The sequence below is a fragment of the Equus quagga genome, chromosome 10 (assembly GCF_021613505.1).
Source record: "Equus quagga isolate Etosha38 chromosome 10, UCLA_HA_Equagga_1.0, whole genome shotgun sequence".
NCBI lineage: Eukaryota > Metazoa > Chordata > Mammalia > Perissodactyla > Equidae > Equus > Equus quagga.
In genome coordinates, this window is record NC_060276.1 from 93,708,638 (window position 1) to 93,731,763 (window position 23,126).

At 35.5% G+C, this 23,126-nt stretch overlaps 1 protein-coding gene across 2 annotated transcripts in view; it reads right to left on the reverse strand.

Moving 5' to 3' along the window:
• CFAP47 (cilia and flagella associated protein 47) overlaps window positions 1-23,126 on the reverse strand; it is a 431,185-nt gene that overhangs the window by 263,177 nt on the left and 144,882 nt on the right. For both annotated transcript variants that reach the window (XM_046672810.1, XM_046672809.1), the window contains exons 28-30: window positions 19,775-19,900; window positions 18,352-18,583; window positions 7,745-7,963 (exon numbers count right to left, since the gene is read on the reverse strand). In XM_046672810.1, coding sequence (XP_046528766.1) covers window positions 7,745-7,963; window positions 18,352-18,583; window positions 19,775-19,900 — 577 coding nt within the window. The remainder of the gene's footprint in view (window positions 1-7,744; window positions 7,964-18,351; window positions 18,584-19,774; window positions 19,901-23,126) is intronic.

The following is a 23,126-nucleotide window of genomic DNA, read 5'->3' on the forward strand; positions in this document are numbered from 1 at the left end:
CACACATTTATATGTATATCATTTATCACATTTAAGATTATATATTTTTTTCACTGTCAAATTTCTTGAAATATTTTTATCCAAACTCTTCATATGCATGTCCATCACCAACAGAACCACTTTAGAGACATCTAATATAGTTTTGGCAGGAGAGTTTCCTAGTGGGGATTTGGGTGTTTAGGTCTAACTCATTTAGTGAGACAGAATACCACTCACCATAAGCATTTAATAGAGATGAATGCCACATTTAGTATTCGACTCTGGAGACACACTAAGTTTGCAGTCCTGTAACTACTGAGAAGTGGGAAAAAGAAAAAGCAGAAAGGAGCCTGAAAAGGATTCTGAAAGCTCAAACCTGGAAGATAGCACAGACGAACAGGAGAAGAGAGACGTGAGGAAGGGAACCCTGTGGGACTGAAAGCAGTGAACACAGTTTTGAGTTGTTAAGTTTGAAGTGGCCCTAGGCCAGTAGAAGCTGGTGGAAGAAATCATGCTGCAGACATAAAGCTCCTTTGTTTGGAAATCAAGTATCATCCCTTCTCTTTGATTTTCACACATTACCCATCTGCATCTACATTATTCCTATGAATCTGCATTATATTGGAATTACTGTAGGTTTAAATAAAATCTAATTTTAATGGAACACCACCCCTTAGCAGGCGTACCCAACGTAAAGTCTATGAAAGAACTCAATGAGATGATGTCCCATTAAGTTGAAATTCGAGAGAGTGAAACAAAGACAGATAGCTCAGAGACATGTGAAGAAACTGGAGTACTTCCTTGCATCCAAAGCCAAGACAGGATTGCAGGAGGAACGGATCACTTTTATCAAATGCTACTGAGAGCCTAAGGAAAACTAGCAGGGAACCATTACACTGAGAGCTTCTTGAGGAGGAGACCACATGGTATGCAGTTGAGCACTCCACAGTATCCAGGAAAGAGTACGTCTGCAGTAAAAAGTTGAGGATAAAGAATGCATTTTTGCATTATTAAAGACAACAGGCCAAAAATGGAGTTGCTTATGCTAAGCCCTATGTCACCAAACTGACACTGAATTAAAGTTTCAGCTCTCTCAGAAATGGAATCTTCAATTAGTCAATCAGGAATCACCTGATAAGCATTAGTTAGATTATTTGCCGGATAGATCCATGCCACCCCAAAAAGAAAGTAACCTTACAATAACTGATGTGCTTTTTTTGCTGTAGGGGTGAAAAAATTTTCCCTTCTTCCCTTCTAGGTTCTTTGGCTGGTCTAATAATCAAATTGACATAAGACAGACTAACAGGAGAAAAACAAATTTAATTATGTACCTACAGGAGCTGTACAAAGACACGAAGACTCAAAGGCAGTCAGGCAATTGAGGTTTATATACCATCCTGAGCCAAGAAGAAGGAGGTAGGGGTCTGGGGCTTCAAAGGGGAGGAAGACAGTTCACAGGAAAATGAGAAGAACAAATGTTTGGTAAACAAATGTTTGCCATGCCATGCCAATAAGTCTTCCTGATATAAAAAGTTACATCTGGAAATAACTCTCTTTCTGGGCCAGGTCCACTACCTAAATTCTTTCAGGCAGTTAAGGGAGAGGTAAAAAGTCTTTCCTGAGTCTGCTCAGTCTCAACTGCCTTCAGCTCAAAACGATCCATATACCAAGTGGCACATTTTGGGGTGGCGTATTCTGCTCCACCTCATTGCCTAAGTACGACTTCCTTGTTCTTGCTCCCTTCTGCCTATAAAGTCTCTTGCCTGTGTAGCTCTTTGCAGTTCCTTTCTCTTAGATTGGATACTGCCCAATTCATGAATTGCTAAATAAAGCCAATGAGAGCTTTAAAATTTACTCAGCTGAATTCTGTTCTTTAACAGCATTTTACAGATTCTATTATGAAGTGAAGGGTAGTGATACTGGCTCAACACAAGGCTGACACAAGGGAAGCCATACTGTAGAAAAGAAACCATACTGTAACTTTGAATGACCTCTGACTAACTATCCCAGCTGGATATGCACCCTCCAGGAGATCCACCTGCTCTGTAGATTTTATGACCCCTGCTTGTGTATGTACCTCCCAGCTGCGATAAGATGATAACTTTGTTCTTTTGAGTTCCTTAGGAATGTGATGACCCCCACACAAAGACAGAAAGTCTATGCTGATAGCCATCATCAATGACAACTGAAATACCTGGTGTGGCAACTCCCAGTCTGTAACACCAGAGGGTCAACATTCCTAACCCCCTCCCCTATAACTCCCTGGCCTATATAACAGCTTCAAGATTCTGCACCCCCCTCAAGATGATTCTTTTGGATATTAGTCTCCCCATCTTCCACCTTGCTAGCAAGCTGTAATAAAATTCTTTCTCTCCTACCACCTTGCCTCTCGACTGTTGGCTTGTCTTTGTGGCGAGTAGTACTGCCCTTTTGGCAGTAACAGTAGCAGAATATGCCACCCCAAAATATGCCTCTTTGACATACTGATTATTTTGAGAAACTGCAGACAGGAGAAGCTCTGAAACCAGAGTAGAAGTTACCCTGTTGTAAGGGAAATCTACATTTATAAGGGAAATTTACATTAGAAAGGGGGCCTATACTAGGAAGAGAGCTATCACCAGAGATCCCTTTTTCACCTGAGAGACTTATCTGAGGGCAGGGCAATCTCTGTTTACCAAACATTTCCTCCTCTCACTTTCCAGTGAATTCCCCTCTCACGCACACTGTGAAGTCCTAGACCCCTATTCCTTTCGTTAGCTCAGAATGGCACATAAGCCTGAATTTTCTGGCTGCTGTGGAGACTCATTTCTTTGCGGGGCTACCATACTTAACGGACATAATTAAAACTGCTTTTTTTCTCCCGTTAATCTCTCTTTTATTATGGAGGTATTTCAGCCAAGAACCTAGAAGGGAAGCTTATTTTTCCTCCCCTACATGAGACTTGTTTCATTTTGAATATTTCTCAAGGCTTAACTTTATCAGTCCATAAGATACTATTTACAATTATGTTTTGTCAATAGATTTTATGCTTTGTCAGTCAGTAGTTTTTATAGAGTTGACTGTCACAACTGATTTGACTACACTTTCACAGGTTAGGTTTTCTATTTGAATATTTCTTCTGAGTTTGCACTAAGTAGAACAAAATAAAATTAGATGTGATGAGTTATTCAATTCTAAACTTAATCTCCAAAATTACAGTTTCTCATTTATTGCACAAAATAGATTTAATTTCACTTGTACAAAAGTCCTCACTCACTGACATCAAATTTAAATGGTGACGCTAATAACATTTATGATTATTTTGAATTTTAATACATTTATTTCCATCATGACACATATGCACATGATTAATGACCCAATTTTATTAACCATACTGCCACTTTCAAAATGTTGGGGAGTTTTATCACAGCCAACATATCCTGATAGGCATGTATTTGCTGATAAAAGAGCAATCAATTTGAATGGCTTGGCTTTAATGTCAAAATCATTCTTCCCTACCTGCATCCTCGCACCATAAAATGTCAAAACAGAAACCACCCATGTTAATGTCAACAGAACTGGGAGCTATGCCAACATAATACTACAAGAATAACACGATGATCACAGGCACCAGAGAGTGTAATGATCCTCTCAGAAACGGTTTGATTTCTACAATGCACAAACAATAAGGATTTATTTAAGTATCCAAACCTCCTTCTTTTGCTCACAGTTAACATTTCATTAAATTTTAAAAGCACAACTAACTTTCTAAAATAAAAATGGGCTTAGAGGGCCAGCCCCGTGGCCGAGTGGTAAAGTTTGTGCGCTCCGCTTTGGTGGCCCAGGGTTTGGCCAGTTCAGATCATGGGTGCAGACACGGCACCGCTCATTAGGCCACGGTGAGGTGGCGTCCCACATGCCACAACTAGAAGGACCCACAACTAAAATATACAACTAGGTACTTGGCGGATTTGGGGACAAAAAACAGGGGAAAAAAAAAAGAATGGACTTAGAATTTTTGCCTTATTGAATTAGAGTATTTACGTTATTGAATCAATCATCAAGGACCAAGAGTAGGAAGTGGTAAAATTAAAAGAAAAGTCATGTGTTTTTTATGTTAAACTTATAAAAATTTAAATAGAGTTCCCACTTTATCTAATAAGGACACTCTTGATAAATACTGGTTTTCCGGCATTCTTATGTCAACAAACATTTATTTCTAATAGAACAGATTTTTAAAAGATTCTATTTCAATGATAACGACATCACAAGAGTCAGTTTTCAGTATGTCACTAACAGTGACCATATTGGAATTATTTAAGCAAACATTTTAGCATATGAAAGCCATAAATCATAATTTATTGCATTTAAATTAATAATAATCATCATCTACTATGTGCAATGTCATACACTTTTTATCATTTCTAAATCTTTTACCAACCAAGCAAGTTTGGGAATTATCACCCTCCATTTTACAGATATTGAAATTGGAGCTTAAACAGGTTAAGCAACTTGCGCAAAGTCACAGGAGGACTAAAGAGCCAGACTTTAAGCCCGTATCCACCTGATTCAAAAGCCATGGTCTTACCCAATTTCAGTGTGATCTTCTTGAATCACTTTGATTATTGCTTTGAAACATTCTCATTCTTAGATGCAATTCCATTAATAAGATACCATAATGGTCATGCATGAGTAAGAAGAGTATAAAGTTTCTAAAGAAGTAAAATCACAAATGGGATTAAATTTACTTGCAAAGGAAAGTGAGTTGGTTTTTCGAACTGGATTTATTTTGGTGAATGGATTTTTTTTTTAAATCAATGGAATTAGAAAGTAAGAGTTACAGCAGTTTTATATTATGTGATATCCTACTTTCAGTTTCAATACAGGGAACATGGTGTTAACGTTCTTCCTTTAGTTTTATATTGTAAAAACTATAAACCAAAAAAGTTTTCTTCAATGAAAATTAACAACATCATAAAAAGGATTATTGGTTATAAACAAATGAAATTATATCAAAGGATATTAGTCACTGTATTAGTCAGCTTGGGCTGTCACAACAGAACGTCACAGGTTGGGTAGCTTAAACAAAAGAAATATATTTCATCACAGTTCTAGAGGCAGGAAATACAAGAACAAGGTGCTGGAAAAATTGGTTTCTGGTGAGGCCCTTCTTCCTGGCTTGCAGAGGGCTTAGGGTCCCACCTTTATGATGTCATTGACTATAACAACATCCTTAAAGGTCTTATCTCCAAATACAGTCACATTGGGGTTAGGGCTTCAACAAGTAAATTTTGGAGGGAGACAGTTCTGCCCATGATAGGCACAAATGACAGGAAAGATTAAGCATATTCAGCCACAGCAACATGAAGCTTATTGTAAAATATAACACTCAATTACATAATGTTTTTTATAATCCAAGACACATGGCATTGTCATGGGCTGAACGGTGTCCTGTGTTGAAACCTAAACCCTCAGTACTTCAGGATGTGACTATATTTGGAGTTAAGGCCTTTAAAGAGGTGATTAAGGTAAAAGGAGGCCATTAGGGTGGACCCTAATCCAATCTGACTGATGTCCTTATAGGAAGAGGAAATCTGGACAGACATCAAAGACGTGTGCACACAGAGGAGAGACCACGTGAGGATGCCGAGAGACGGCAGCCATTTGCAAGCCAAGGAAAGAGGCCTCAGAAGAAACCCAATCTGCTAACACCTTGATCTTGTACTTCCAACCTCCAGAACTGTGAGAAAATAAATTTCTGTTGTTTAAGCCTTCCAGTCTGCGGCATTCTGTTATGGTAGCCCTAGCAAATTAATACACATATGATGGAATAAATCCCTTAACAATTAAAGTTAGATTTAAGAGTTCATAGTTTAATACTATAAATAAAGTTCAATGTATAACATTTATAGTACACATCCCACCTTTCTCCAATTTGACTGTCTCTCACTGATTACACCTTCTCTCTTGGAATGCAAATCCTTTACCTTTTCCTCTTTTACCCCAATTTTTATATTTCACAAAATTTTCCTCATTCTTATCTGACTCTCCTGAGACCCAATTTCAAAATTTTATTCCTTTCACCACACAAACTCAAAAATCAAATTCTGTGAAAGACAATGATAATAAATAAACATTTAATGAGCATTGGCCCCATTCTGTTATCAATCACCTTGGGTGTTAGAGACGCCAGATGAAGGAGATGTGCTTCCTGCCCTCAACATACTCACAGATTAGTGGGGTACCTCACTCATGAATGTCAGTGGTGCTGAAAATAATTTACAGAGTTATACACAGCTGTGCCGTTTTCCTTAACTGATATAATCTTTCTCATTCTCCCACCGAGACTCAGCGGAGAGGAGTAGAGAGAAACTGTAGACTGGAATCTTCACCATATCTTAGTCTCTTCTAACCCGAACAGTCTCTTTACAGTAATTCTGTTCTTTGGGATGAACGATCAAAATTTCAGACCTCCCATCCCCCCACAAGATGGCATCTGGGAAGAGGTAGATTTATTGTCTAGTTAATACAGTTTCAACTTCACGTTTCTTCACTTTCGTGAGTCTCTGCTAAAGCCATGTATCTAATTTTTGAATTTGATATTATTATATAAAGGAGGGATCGCCCAATTGAGTAAGGCCTCTCAGAACATGGAGCAGCCCTGCATTTGGGCTTACATGAGGTAGGTGAGAGGGACTCTTGTATCTGGACATGCAGGTCTGTGACTGCTTTTCTGGATCTTCAGTCTCTTTGGCAATGCCCCCCTCTGCCTGGAGCATAGCTGTCATGTGGGCATCTGCTGCTGAGGCCTGAGATGGGGATCTTGTGTTTCTCCTCTTAGGCCCCATCAAGGACCAAGAGGTCCCTCATAACTGACTCAGCCACTCCCCAGGCCTCATATATTTGTCATTCATATTGTGGCTTCAGAGACAGTCATCCCTACCCTTTTGCCTCTTCAGTAAAGTCCCTCTCATTTAGTCAGCTTCCATAACAGGCTGCCTGGGTCTTAATGCAGTCACCTTCAGTGACTTAGAAACTTCTAGATCCCTTCTAAGCCACATGAAACTCAAGCCAGTTTTGGCTATTGATGTAGGCAAAAGAAGTGATATAAATTCACCAGCACTCCCCTCAGACTTTTATTAAACATTGCTTTTCCATTTCTTGGCCACTCACCATTTAACTTCTGCGGAGGAACACAGATATTATGATGACAAGTAGTTTCCCTATATTTTTTATCAATCATTTATGGAAATTTTCATCTATTATTTTAATATTAAAAGACTATAACTACGCAGACTAAAAGTTCACAGTATCCATAACTTGAGATTATACTAACAGTAACCTGAGGAATAAATTTATTGGTTTCATCCCCTTTTTGTTCAATGGATTTATATATTCGCCTTATATGAGGATTCTCAAAATGAGGTCATGAGCCAGAAGTATCAGTATCACTTGAAACTTGTTATAAATGAAAATTAACATGATAAACTCTGTGGGTAAGGGCCAGCAACTTGTTTAACATGCCATCCCAGTGATTTGGATGCATGAGAAAGTCTGAGAATGATTGCCTTAGATTATAAATTCAATAGCTCATGAAATACTTATTTTCTATTATTTTTCCAAGGTATATATTACAGGGTTATGTATATAGTAGAAACTTGGCAAATATTTTATAATAAGACAAATAATATCAAAGTCTATCTGTCTATCTACCTACCCATCTACTTACTTATCTATCTAGCCAAGTCACAATTACATCTTTAAATTAGCACATCCGTGTTTTTACCTGAGAAAGTCAAGAAGTGAAGAATGTTGCAAACGAAGTTGAAGCACCCTTTCAGTGTGATCCATAGGTAAAGACTGACTAGAATTAATGCCATCTGGCATTTTTCCACTCAGGTGGAGCATCACATCATAAATGGTCTTATTATATTTCGAAAAGTCATTATGTACAGATTTTTTGGATGACGAGGGTGATGAGCAGCATCGTATTTTATACACATCCCTATGGGAAAACAAATTCAAAATTTTTTTAAAATCTCAAAATGTTATGTTATGGAAAAGAAAACATGCTTGATGACTAAATAAAATCCTATTTAAAATGAAACAAGAAAGAAATTACAAAATTCACTTTATTCAGCTACCCTTTGTTAGTAAAAATTAGATTTTTTAATAACCCCTGAGTTCTCCAGTATCTTGTTTTAAACACATACCATTATTTAATGTTATAATTGTCAAGTCTGAAAGACTGGACTATGATTAGAAAATCTAAGTGCTTTGCAGAAACAGTACAGAGGTCAGATCCTGGACCCATCACCTACTAGCTGCCTGAGTATGACAAGTTAAACTCATTGAACTCAGTTTTGTACACTATAAACTGGAGATGATAATGCCTATAATAGTTCCTAAGACAGATTTCAAATGTTCATCACACATGTATATGCAAAGACAAATTTACACACATTTTCTCAATATTTGTATTTTAATACTTAGAAGGGCACATCCTGCACATTGGCCACATGAGTAGGGATTCTCATTTTAAAGATAAAGTCCAGAGATCTATTGTTTCCATATATTTGTCTGTTCTTTAAACAAGACAATGCAATCTCTATTTCCTGATAGATCCTGCACCAAGTTATGATGCATGTTAATTTTTAAATGGAGTAAAAAATTCCAACCAATCTTTGCTGTCTACAGTTTATCCAATATCTAATACTATACTATTTGTTTGCTGGCAATCAGAGTCACAAATGTATCAGTAGCTTAGACTGACAAATAAAATGTGCCCAACGGGCCATTTTGAATGGGAGTTCTCCAGTTTGGTAGCTAGTAGGTCTGTCTCACATATTACAGGAGAAAGTACATTGATTTAGGTAAGGGTTTGATGACCATTGCTCAAATTCTGGCTCTTCCTCTTACTGTGTAATTTTACGGAAGTTACTTGACCTTTCTGTTCCTCATCTTTCTCATAAGTAATATATATAATAGAGTTAGTATATCCTGAAGTTACCAAAGAAGCAAACAAATATTTAAATATTTCATGGAGAAAATTCACACCATCATGGGCCTTAAAATATGTCTACAAAAAATTATGAAAAAGATAAATAGTCTAAAGAGAATTAAAACATAACCAGACAATGACTAAATAAGAAGGATAAAAAGCAACAAGATGAATACAAATGGAAAGAAACAATAAACAATATAAACAGATACACAGGGGACCCAGATATTATGGTTGTAAGATAAAGATTTTGAAGTAACTGTATGTAGTATGTTTAAGATTGAAAATTTTGTCATTGAACTATAAATTATATAAAAAATGACCAATGGAAAATTTAGAAATAAACAAGTTCAGTAAGTAAAACTAAGAGAGCAACGGATAAGCTTCACAGCAGATTAAATCAAGCAAAGAGAGAATTAATGCATGGGAAGACAGGCCATAGGAAAGTATCTATACTGCAATAGAGAGGGACAAAAGGATGGAAAATACACAAGAGTGAGCAAAGGAGAGGAGTCCGAAAGAATGCAGGAGTCACATAATTTGAAAAAATGTTTGTTGAGAACTTTCCAAAATTGACAATAAAAAATAAAACCACAGATTAAAGAATAACTATGAACCCAAATAAGAATAGCTACAAAGAATACTTTTCTCACCACATCAGAGTGAAGCTGCTGAAAACCAAATATAAAGAGAAAATCTTAAAGGTGCTACAAAAAAAAGATAATACCTTCAAATCAGTAAAAATAAGGATATCAGATGATTTCTTAACAGAAAAAGTAGAAGACAAAAGTGAATAATACAACTTAAATATGCTGAAAGAAAATAACTGCCAATGTAGAATCCTATACCAAACAAAACTATACAATCAGAATAAAAGTGAAAAAATACAGCTATTTTTGGAAACAAACTAGAAAAATTTGTTACCAATTGACCTTAAATAAAAGATCTAAAGAGAATTACTTGAAAGGAAGAAAATAATCTTACACAGAAGATCAAAGATACAAAAAGAATGAAGAATAATGAAACTGGCAAATGTATGAGCAAATATTGACTGGTTAAACAATAATAATATCTCAGGTATATACATAATTACAATACACAACAACAATGGCATATGTCAGGAGACAAGAAAATAAAGTTAAAATATCATAAGTCCTTGCAACACGAGGGAAGAAGATAAAATTATTAATTAGTACAAGACTTCTTATATGCTGTAATGTCACTCATCAAGAAAACAAGAAAAACACATTAACTTCTAAGCTAGCCAGGGATAAATCACGAAATAAGAAAAGAATATTTAATCAATCTAAGAGAAGGCAAAAAAGGAGAGAGAGAATGTGGAGTAGACAGAAAAATAGAAGAACTTAAAAACATTATAGATTTAAATTCATATTTACAGTAATTATATTAAATTTATGTGAACCATAAACTTGAATGAAAAGACAAAGATTCAAAGAATAACACGAAACAAGCTAAAGATAGGGTATACAAAAAGACATAACCAAAAACATAGGAAACAAAAAGATTTATGAAAAAGATACAAAAAAAGTTATGTAAATATTAACTAGAAGTAATGTATCTACATTAATATAAGGCAGCTTAGAATTTAAGGCACAAAGCATTACTAAGTATAAAGACAGACATTCCATATGCATAAAAGTTTCAGTACACCATGAAGGTGTTACAGTTGTTCATTTGAATGCACTTGGTAACAGCCTCCAAATGTATAAAGCAAAATTGATGAAATTAAAAAGGAACAGACAAATACACAAATATAAGTAGAGATTTTAATGACTTCATGCTAGCAACTGGTAATTTAAAAATCAGTAAGCACATATATTAAAGAGTATAATAACCAAACAAGGTTTAATGTACAAACATGGAAGATAGCTTTCCATAACTACAAAATACAAAACATTTTCAAGTTGAAATGTTTACAAAAACTATATAAATGCTGGCCAATAAACAAATGTCAAAAAATTTCAAAGAGGATGGTCTCGGACCTCAATGAAATTACACTGACTATCAATAACAAAATCACCAAATATAAGCTTCTAAATAACCTTTTTAAAATAAATGGCATTGGGGCTGGCCCGGTTGCACAGTGGTTAAGTTCGCATGTTCGGTTTCGGCAGCCCGGGGTTCACCAGTTCGGATCCCGGGTGCGGACATGGCACCACTTGGCAAGCCATGCTGTGGCAGGAGTCCCACATATAAAGTAGAGGAAGATGGGCATGGATGTTAGCTCAGGGCCAGTCTTCCTCAAAAAAAAAATGGCATTGGAAATTAGAAAAAATATGAATGGGATGAAAATAATACATTACATATAAAAATATGCAATTCAGGGGCCAGCCCTGTGGTTGAGTGTTTAAGTTTGCGTGCTCTGCTTTGGCAGCCCAGGGTTTCACTGGTTCAGATCCTGGGTGCAAACAAGGCACTGCTCATCAGGTCGTGTTGAGGTGGTGTCCCACATAGCACAACCAGAGGCACTTACAACTAGAATATACAACTATGTACGGGGTTGGGAGGGGGAGGGTGCCTTTGGGGAGAAGAAAAAAACAGATTGGCAACAGATGTTAGCGCAGGTGCCAATCTTTAAAAAAAAAATCCAATTCAGATAAAGCCAAATTTAGAAGAAAATTTATAGTTTAAAAATTATATTTTTTCAGAATCAAAACATAACTAGAAATAAAAAAACTTCATAGACTGATAAAGGGTTTCTATAAAAAGCACAGAGTGAACCTCATACTTAATGAAAAATGTTGAAAGGTTTTCTCAAGATTGAGATTAAGAGGAGGATGCCTACTACTTAATATATAACTAGAGATCCCAGCAAATGTAATAAGGCAAGAAAAAGAAATCAAAGATGTAAGAATTGAAAAAGAAAGAAAGCGATTATTTGCAGATGACATGTCTTTAGAAAACACAAAAAAATACCTACAGATGAATTAGAATTAGTAAAGCACCATAAAAACACAGTTGGATAGATGTCAGAATATGATAATTAACATTATTTATACATGGCATATAGAAAAACAAAATAAAATTGAAAAAAAAGGGGCCTTTTGCCAAAACTTCAAAAAATACTAAATAACTAGGGATAAATCTACCAAAATATGTGCAAGAACAATAACTGAAAACTAAATCATCACTAAGATAAAATTTAAATGACCTAAATAAGAGAAGATATAAGCTCTGTCCTTTTCTACTAAGGCAATATTGTAAAGATGTCATTTCCTTCTAAATTTACCATAGACAAGGTTCAATCACAATCAAAATACTGGCAAGGTGACTTTTTTCTTTTCGGTAGATATTTATAAGTGATTCTAATATTTATATAGAAATGCAAATGGCATAATTACCTAAGAGAATATTGTAGACTAACAAACTTTGAGTATTTATACAAGTAGATATCAAGAACTATAAAGTAATAGAACTTAGGACAACTTGGTATTGATGCAAAAGTATACAAATTGATCAAAGGAATATACTACACAGATTCACAACTATACAAATACTTGACTTATGAGAAAGGAGGCACTGTAGAGTGAAAAGGGAGGAGGAAGGATGGTCTTTTCCCTAAGTGCTATTGAGTCAATCGGATATTCATATTTTCAGAAATAGGGAAAAATAAAATATACTTTGACCTTTATTTCACAACATACACAAAAGTAAATTTCAGGAGGACTGACTATCAAACATGAAAGACAAAACAACGAAACTTCCAGGAATAGCAAAAGAGGATATCTTCACCTCTCAGGGACAGAAAGATCTCTTAAAGGGCAGACAAAAGCAATAACCATTAAGGCAAATATTCAAAAATTAGACTACGTTAAAATTAAAGAAAAGATATTTGTAATACATACAACCAACAATAAATTCACATACAAAATTCGAAAACTTGCTACAAATAAATATGGAAAAAAGAGAATCCATTTTTTTAAAATGAGGAGAAAACATAAACAGGCTCTTTATGATACAGCATTTCCAAATGACAAAGAACATGGAAAAATTTTCTTAATGCCGATAGCAGTAAGATGTCAATTCAAACCACACATACCAGAAAGAGCTAATATTGAAAAGATTGACAATATTAAATATTTCTTAGAATACAGAGAAACTGGAACTTTCATACATGACCTGTAAGAGTGGAAATTGGTACAAGCACCTTGGAAAATTGTTTGGAAGTACCTCCTAAAGGTGATCCTATTTCTATCTTATGATCCAGCAATTTTACTCTTACATATATGCCTTTCAGAAGTATCTATACCAAAAGACATGTGCTAAAATTTTTATAGTAGCATTATTCATAATAGAAAAATCTGGCAGCCAACGAAATGTCTATCAAAAGGAAAATGAATAAATTGCAGAATATTCATACTATGGCCTAGTGTGCAGCATTAAAAAATAAACTACTCCTAAATGCAAATATATATGAATCACGTGAACATAATATTGAGCAAAAAAATCCAGACACACAAAAAAATGCAAACTCTATGATTCTTAGTATATAAAGTTCAAAAACAGACAAAACTAATCTCGTGTTAGAATTCAGGATAACGGTTGCCTCCTTGAGAGGCAGATGGGGATGGAGGAGGTGGAGGGGATTTAGGGATGTTAGCAATGCTCTACTTCTTGGCCTAAGTGGTGGCTACACTTGTGTGTTCACATAGTTATAATTCTGTCTGTAGGTTACATAACAATAAAAATTATTAAAATTCAAAGAAACCTTAAACTCTGGAGTTCACAGATCTATGCTTGGGTGATAAAACTTAAAAAAAAAAAAAAGAGCAAGAAAATGATTACCCTAAAAGTCAGGCTAGTAGTTTCCTTTCAATTGTAGAGATTTGGTAGTGTTGTGAGGGTCACAAAAGTTTCTGGGGTGCTGGCAAAATGATGTCTGCACAATGGTTTGCTCTAGGAGTAAATTGAGGAGTAGCACTTGGTTTGTGAACCATTCTCTATGTGTGTTTTAGTTCATGACTTAAAAAACCAAGAAGAAACAGCTTGGGTCCAAGTTCCTCTCGGAAATGAAGATTGTCCGAAATCAGCTAGTTAAAATCAGTGTGGAGAGGTTTGTTAGAGGAAAAGGCGACACTGTTAGTCAATAACTGAATTGCCCACTGGGAGCACAAATTATGTTAAAAACTACACAGTCTTTTCTTTAATATCTATATGTATGCATATCCTACAAATGTAGACTTTGTATTAACTAAAAGCTTGATAATTTTTAACCATATTCTTTCTCCTCTTGTTTAAGCATTAAGAAATCAAATGATTTCAAGTTTCTTTTTCAATTGTGAGAGTCCCCCTACTTTGGAGATTGAAAATATACACAAGCAAAAGCTCAGTGTATTTATGATCTATCTTTCCAGATAAAGAAATCACCCACCACTTACCACTATCACCAGCAAGCAAGTAGTAAAATGGTTAAGGAAGGAAACTATTTTGAAAATACAAGTTGTAAAATGTTTTATTATTCTTACAGTAATGTGGAGAAGTGAAAGAATTCAAGGAAGTCAACTCTAACCAGTTATTATAACCACTTGCATTTTAACTCTTTGTTTCAATCTAAAGACACGTTTTTGTGACTTTGTTGGACATGGTGGGCAGGCAGCCCAGAAATGGAGAAGACACTTTTATGTTTACGTTATTAAGTTTATCAGTGAGCTTGCCAGCAGCTCAAAATTGCAAAGAGAAAAGCATGTTATATATATATAAATATATATATATATATATTTATATCAAAAGTTTGTATATCAGCAGGGAGGAAATATTGCAAAGGAAGGAAAAATATTATTAATGATATATTATTTGGGTAAGTGCTTGGAAAAAGTGGGTTTTAAATTTACCTTCCACTGCCAAACAGAAGAAGAGCTGGTGAATATGACTCATGAAGTCAGAAATACATAACACTTTAAACATAATCCTAATTAAACTTAATAGCTAACATTTATTGAACACTTACTATGTCCTAAGCTCTGTTCTAATATAAGTTAAATATCACAATAATCCTATAAGGTAATTATTGTCATTATCTCCTCATCTTTACAAATGAGGAAATGAAAGCCTAGAGAAAATATTTTATTTTGTAGGCCCTCATTACAAATGGTAGGACATTCCACTGATTAATTTGATTTTCTGTCAGATTCTATATACTTGTACTAAATGAGACCTTCTGGGATGGAATATCTAGCTTTGGAACAATTGGAACCTTCCCCCATAAGCTTCCTGGCTGGCATTTCTGGATGTGCTCTTGGTGTGTGGCAGCTGGAGTGAGGTACATGCTGGAGTGGAAGCTTGGACTAGCACTGATATGCGTATCTTTCCATCTTTTGGTTACTTGGGGAGGTGGCTGAAAATAAATAACATCTAAGAGCCTCTAAGAATTGAAAACACTGAAAAATATTTCAAACATTGAAAACTGAAGACTAATAATCAATAAATAGGCAATCCTCTTAAGCAATTTCTTTGGTTTCTGCTAATCCACTTGAATATCTCTTAAATCAACCAATGAAAAGGATCATATTGCCCTGCTGCTGCAAATTGGTGTTTGTAAAGAGTCAAATTTCCTGAGATAACAAACCAATAAGGCAGCATTACCAACAACCCCTATCTTCAGGTTCAAGAAGGTGATCCATAAATACGTCAAAAAATGTTCAATAATGTTGGAAAGAAAGAAAAACTTGTTGATATTCACAACGAATTCCAGTTTTCCAGGTAATACATCCCGTAGTGGATGACTCTCCAGCTGGGAGTTACTGCATACAAGGCCAGACAAATTCCACTTTCCCTGTTAACATGCAGGGCTGCACTAGAGTTCATGGCTTACCCAGGACTTTAAGCTTCACTTCGTCTGAAATCCTAGATTTAGCCTACAAACATTAGGATTCCATACCTCTCCTCAGTTCTAGACTACTATATTCTTAGTCTTCTTGAACTGATGTACCTAACCACGGGTACTTATAGTGTTCAGCCTAAAGCCAAAGACAAAAACGCCTGGAATGGAGTGGTAGAGTTCATGTCTTGCAAGCATTAGTTTCCTAAATCTTAATGTGATCCCCCTAAAATTGGCAAGTAATGTGAGGCTTAAAAGTACGAGCTCTGGAGTAGAATGCTTGGGTTCAAATCCTGGCTCTGCTATTTACCAGCTGAGTGACAGAGAATGGATGGAATTGTATTGAGGAATAAATCAAAATGAGGGACTGCATAGCAGTGGGCTACAGGAGAAAAGGAAGCCATTTTTCCTAGAGGAACATAAGAGAGGTGTCAGGTTTAGAGCTGGCAGATACAGAGGGATGAAGTGACCTGTGGTACAGTAATCATGATGATGAATAGAAGTACTGCATATGGAAGAGATAGTTGAGATGGCATGCATCCATAACACAAAAACAGGATGCTACTGTGAAAGAAAAAGACAGAAGGAAGGAAAGAAGGAAAGATGGATGGAAGAAAGCAGGGGAGGGAGGGGGGGAGGAGGGATGAAATAATTAAAGAATAACAGAGTTCTTGGAGAACAAAACTATAAATACCAATTTAAAATTTTTATAAAAGACTGGAAGAGGAAGTGAAGGAGAGCTGCAAGTATAAGAAAGCAAAATATAGAAAAAGATGAAAACATAAGGCACAATTGAGAGGGATATAAAGGATCAGTCAAGCAGGTCCACCATCACTCTAAAGGGAGACTCAGAAAGAGAAAGACAAACTCTGTATGATTCCACTCATATGTGGAAGATAAACAAACACATGGACAAAGAGAACAGATTAGTGGTTACCAGGAGGAAGGGGGGTGGCAGGTGGGCACAAAGGGTGAAGTGGTGCACCTATAATATGACTGACAAATAATAACGTACAACTGAAATTTCAAAAGGTTGTAAACCATCATAATCTCAATAAAAAAAATAGAAAAAATAACATAAGTAAATGCCCAACAATTAATGTGAGTGAGCAAGTAAATAATGACAAGTGAATGAAACAACATATTATACAACAAATTAGCAATCGTTAGTATAGTAAAAAAATATAGAAAATAAAAATTAAAATCACAGCCTCTATAAAAAACAACAAAAATGAGAATGCTTAACAGCAAAAATTCTGGGACGCATCCAATGTGGAATAAAGAGATAAGTTTATAGACCTGAAAATAATTAAACATATAATCGGAGTTACAGAAAAAGTAAATGATAAAGCAAAAATCAGAATTAAGTGATTTAGAAACACAAAGAAATGGATAAATTAATCCAAGAATTTATTCATTATACGAGACAAAAAAGTAAACTGCTAATATATTATCAGGAAAAAATAAAATTAAAATTATCAAAGAGGAAAAGACTATAAACACATAAACAATAACACTGCTAGTCACAACTGTTAGATAACGAATTTTAAATGCCCAATGGTTTCTCCTAAACTGAAAATAAATCATTAAAACTTATTCAAAATACATGAAATTTTCAGTAGAATAAACAGCAAAGCTGAAAACTGAAAAGTTATAACAGAATAACTTTTCTAAAAAATTCCCTGGCATCAGATGATTTTTATGATAAAACCTGTAAATGTTCAGGGTATCTGCTGCCTTCATTTCCCTCAACATACACAAAGATGACATATTAGCTCATTCATTCCATGAAGCTGATGTTGTCCTGTTAGTTAAAAAACTGAAAAAGTTAGCTCATAGGAAAACTATAGACTTCGCATAACCTAGCTCGCTCCTGAATATAGATGCAAAAATTCTAATATAGCCCTTCCAGGTACAGAGATCAGTACTCACCCCCACGGTGCCAGCAAGTTACCCCAGGGCTGAGAAAGGAGGTAGAAAGCTCTGAGAATCACTACACCAGCAACATTATAACAAGGGAGATGCCTAAATTCCTCTTTAAATTAACACAGAATTAAGTGACTTGATACAAGCAATGCAGTTTAACTATTTTAGACATGCTGAGTAATAAAACAACACATGGCAGAGTGAGGCAAACGTATCGTCAAAGAGGAGATGTGTGCTCTCTGTTCTCTAACACTACTGTCTACCTGACTATACTCCAGATCTAGGCCTGCTATTTCATTTATATAGACAAGTGGAGTTTCCAAATCTTTCAAGTTTAAAAGGGCTTTTCCTACCCATAGTTGACACTTTCTCATTTCACAGATGAGGAAACTGAGCTTCAGAGATTTTCAGCGCTTGCCTAAAACCACCAGATATTTCAAAGAAATACAGTACATGTATACTAGAGAGTTTATATTTGCATCATTTTGCTTTTCTGAATAACCTCATAATTTACCAGTTTTGAAGAAATTATTTAATATTGTATTTCACTTAAAACAACCCCAATAAATAGACTATATTTTATTATATGATACAAAACAAGGGATTTAGAGAAACATGCAAGCATCACCTTCTTACAGTTTCTGGAATAGAAAGAGAATGGGGTCCTTCAGCCCAGCCGAAGAGACTGAACCAGGTCTGAGCTGCATTTACAACCTTCTGAAAGAAGTGGTAGGCCTGTGTTCCTGCTTCAGGAAAAAAGAAATCCTCATTTTTCTCCTCCTTTTCCATACGTCTATTGCCTTCTTTCTTTGATGTTCCACTTTTGCCCAAGTTCGATCTTTCATGTATTGTTTCCATTCCTAAAATTCACATTTGGTTGTAAAAAAGGGTTACTTGACCATAGAGAAAAACACTCTGTCAGCTCTTGCTCTTTGTATGTATACAAATAGAGCTCATTTATTTGTATACATATCTTCTATATATACAAATCATTCTATGTATATAAATCATAGAAATCACTCTATGCTTTCAAAGAAATTCTATCAATTTACTCTATCTTAAAATAAAGAAAATAGATTTATTTTCAAATACCCAACAGAAATACTTTAAAAATAGAGGAATTTCAATAAAGAAAACTATTACATTTTCTTCCTGCCATGATGGTATGTGAAAACATTCCCCCAAATGGAAATGTGAAATATTTTGACAATTGTTCAGCTTTACTTGTTAGACAGCATTAAACCTTAGCTGAAAAATTTATAGAAACAAAATAGTGGTTTCAGATTCAAAATGACTCTCTATCCAAGTGAAACACTTCAATAAAACAAAACATTTTCAAGTTACAGAAATTTTCAAGAATATAAAATGATTTTATAATGTTTCTTTCAAAAATACCTGCCTATGTAATGGCATAAGTACACACTCATTTAAAAACCTCACAATATTTAATTTGGTTTGCTCTATTAAATAAAAAGGAAATTTTTCAACATTATCCATATCCAGAGAAAGGAATATTTGAATAGTTAGTTGCAAATAATATCAAATTCACATATTTATCTGTGTTCATCTCTTTCTAAGGTAGGTGACATTGGATCCACCTAGCTAACTAGGAGATAAAACCCTAGCTAGGCAGTTCCCAAACTGTGGACAGAGGGTACCTGCAATGTCCCAGAAAATTCACAGAGGCTCTGCCAGATATTCAACATTTTAGTTAAATATCACTTCAACACGTGTTGGATGTGACACGAACTACTATCCTTAGGTTTTTGGACCAAACCACTTAATAAATGGAACTGCTTGCTACATCTTTTGGCCCAGGGGAAAAGTACTCACACTAAGAATGCCACGAACCAAAAACATTCAAGAATCGCTGTTCTAGATCACTGGAGAGCACTCCCAAAGCAGAGGAGCCACTTAAAACTAATGGCAAATTCATGGTTTTATTCATGGCTTTCTTATTCCCTGAAAAAGTTGAAGTTTTTAATTAAATAATATTAAACAGATCATGTTATGGACTGAGTTTGAGTGGTCATTATATATTTGCCACATACCAACAAATAATTTTTTCCTTGCAGGCTCAGCACCACCAAATTTAGTACGAATAGGAGAAGGTAATTCAGCTTCTCGACAGGAAAGCACAACAGTGTCTCTAGTTTTCACGGGACTGGCATCTCGATCTACAAAGGACACATCGGGTCACAAAAGGTCAAATAAGCATTTGTGAATTCACTCTCAAATAATTTAACCTAAATTTCATAATTTCATATATATGAATGCACATTATAAGTATGTATATATATACATACAGTACCAAATAAAAGAAAAAAGTCTAAATGTCCATTATACATGAAATAAGATGTCAATTAAGAAAAAAAATAACATGAAGGGTGATATGGTTTTCTGAATTGAATGAACTTTATTTGATAAGGCAATTGTTATGGTATATCAACATTTCAGGAGAATGAACAATGCCCAACTTCAGCATAAATAAGAGACAGAACAAAATTTTGGGAATTATTACATATGGTGCTCAAAATTGAATATAAGAAGAGCATCACTTTAAAAAAGTAGTTTCTTCCTAGTTATTTTTCTGAAATGAAATCCCTGCTTGGTTATGAGCTGAGACCATTTTGCACAGCTTTCAATCTCTATTCCAGTTAGAGTTGCTGTATATATACTAGAGTTTGCCACTGTGGTAATCCAAACCCAACCAAAGGCACTGTTGACCAAGAAAAGGCAGTAGCCCTGACCTAAGGCCAGATTATCTATCTATCTATCTATCTATCTATCTATCTATCTGTCTATCTATCTATCTATCTATCTGTCTATCTATCTACCTATCCACTTATGTGTATATACATACACACACTCACACACATATACACATATTCATAATGTAGTTCGATCAGAAAGGCATGGCCTGTGCAATTAGAAAGATCTAATTTGAAAGCTTGGCACCACAACTCCTGAGCTGTTAAACCATGAGTGTTACACAAGACCTCTGAAATATGTATTTTTATCCACAAAATGAAACCAAAGGTTCTAAGCTCATGAGTTTCTTGTGAGGACTACTTTACAGGCAATAACACATATAAATAAGCTGGTATATACTAAGTTTCTTCCACTCTTTCAAAACAAAGCCATTCAGAATTTGCCAGAGAACCTTTACCCAGTAGATGTGCACATCTCCAGAATGCTACACCACTACAGACTTCATAGAAGTGGGCGTTAGAGAACTCAATGATGGAATGATTCATTGTGGATGCATTAGGCAGTATCTTTTCAATTCACCATCAAGTGATAAAAAACTCCTAGTGGGGTACAAACTCACATCTGTACCCTTCAACTAAAGCCAGTGATTCATACAATAGTTTGCTATTGAGTATTTTAATTATAACAAGTAAAACATACTGCTTTCCTTTTGGATATACTTAATATATTTTAAGATTTCACCTTTATTGAATATATCATACTCTAGAACACAGTAGCTAAGTATGTAGGCTCTAAGTCTCACAAATTTGGTTAGAATTCCCTGGAGCAAGCTGCTCCACCTCTCTACGACTCAGTTCCTTAATCTGTAAAGTGAGATGAACAAGAGTTTCAAACGCAAAGTCGTTGAGAGGACTACATGAAATAACAAATAGAAGGCACTTAGCAGAGCACTGCATCCCTGGGAAGCACCAAATATATAATATAAATTATTATTATACATATTTCTAAAGATATTTTAGAACATTTAAGAATCACGATGTCTTTCTATAGTATTTACCCAAATGCATGCATTATTTTTAACCAGAAAACTTTACACTTAAACAATCGCATGAACATAAAGATTTCATTCTTTTCCTTTTCCTTTAAAGAGATAGCAATATTTTGTATAGTGATTCCTCATCTTCTGGGAGGATATTGTGAAAAATACAAAAGAGTAGTAAAGCAATAATAACAGTTATATATATAAAACTTCATATATATGTGTTATATATATATACATATAATAGCAATAATAATGAAATATAATACTTCCTAGTTATTTACAGTCTATGAGTCCTCACAAAAGCCTTTTGAAATAGATAAATAGATATTGTTGGTATCCTGCTACTCGCTCGCCATGGACATTTTGTTTAGTAATAGATGTTTGAGGATCTGAGAATTGAAGAGAAAATCATATGGCAAAACGGTGAGGTTAGAACACAAAATAGAATTTCCACCCATGTCCTGTGACTTTTCATCCACTTCCCTTTCTATTATGTTGTGTTATCTGACATCTTCCCCTCCCTAGTATATTAGAAGAATATAAAAATATAACATCAGGATTCATCAGAAAAATCTTTTAAATTTTGAGAATGTCTACAAAATTTGTAATATATATGTGCTCAGAAGGGACAGTTAGAAAGTTGAGAAAAGACTCAGAGAAGGATGGTAAGTGGAAGCCCAGAGAAAGTATGATGAGAAAGAGAGGGGCGGGGGCGGGGGGTGGTTCAACACTGTAAACGGCTGCTCAGTAGTGAAATAACAGCAGCATGATAGACAAACATTTCTTCCTCATCCCTGACCTTTCCTTCCTGTTAAAGGGAGCTAAGGCATTGCAATTGCCTAAATTCACCCTTTTTCCTCTTTTGGAACAAGCCTGTCCACTGAGAGGATATAGTCTCCTCTCCTCCCTGGTGTCATCTGGCACACTCCCCCAAAGCAGCTAAGAGGGAGGCAGGAGTTGAAGGGCAAGAGTAAGCCAGGTTAGTTGATTAAGCAAGGTCCCTGGATAGTGGGATTCAGATAAAGGAGTGGCCTAAGGCAGGAGAGAGTCTTGTCTTCCAGCTTTGTGACAAGAGAGATGATGATTCCAATGCATGCTTTGTATTTGGAAGTTCAGAGTGCTCCTGCCTGATGGTCTCTATTTCTTCTGAAAGTTAAAGAAAAGGTCAATCCCCTGAGACTGAGGCAGAACAGAATTGAATAGGTTTTACAGGAGTGCTAAACATTTGGAGAAGCAGGTGGAGAATATGAGAAAACTGGTTAAAAACACAGAAAAGACCTCCAATTCAACACTGAAACTTCAGGGGTTGACAATCTACACAGATGGAATTTTTTCCCACTCTCCACCCTTCCTCCTCCTCTGAGATCTACACTATCGATTCTCCTCTGTATCTTGCATTTCAAATCTCTCCGTGCTCAGCAGCTTCTCTTCTATTTTTCTTAGCTTCTCTCACCATTTTCCCTGCAGCAACTCCCAATGGGTCTACTGACCACTCTCTTCCCCGCTTTAATTCATCTCACATCCCAACAATTGCTCCTTTTCTAAATCACTGATACTCAAAAACCACAGAAAGTTCCAACCATAACAGAATAAACAATGCAGTGGTGCGGCCCTGTACCTACACTGCCTGCCTTATGTCTCCCATCACA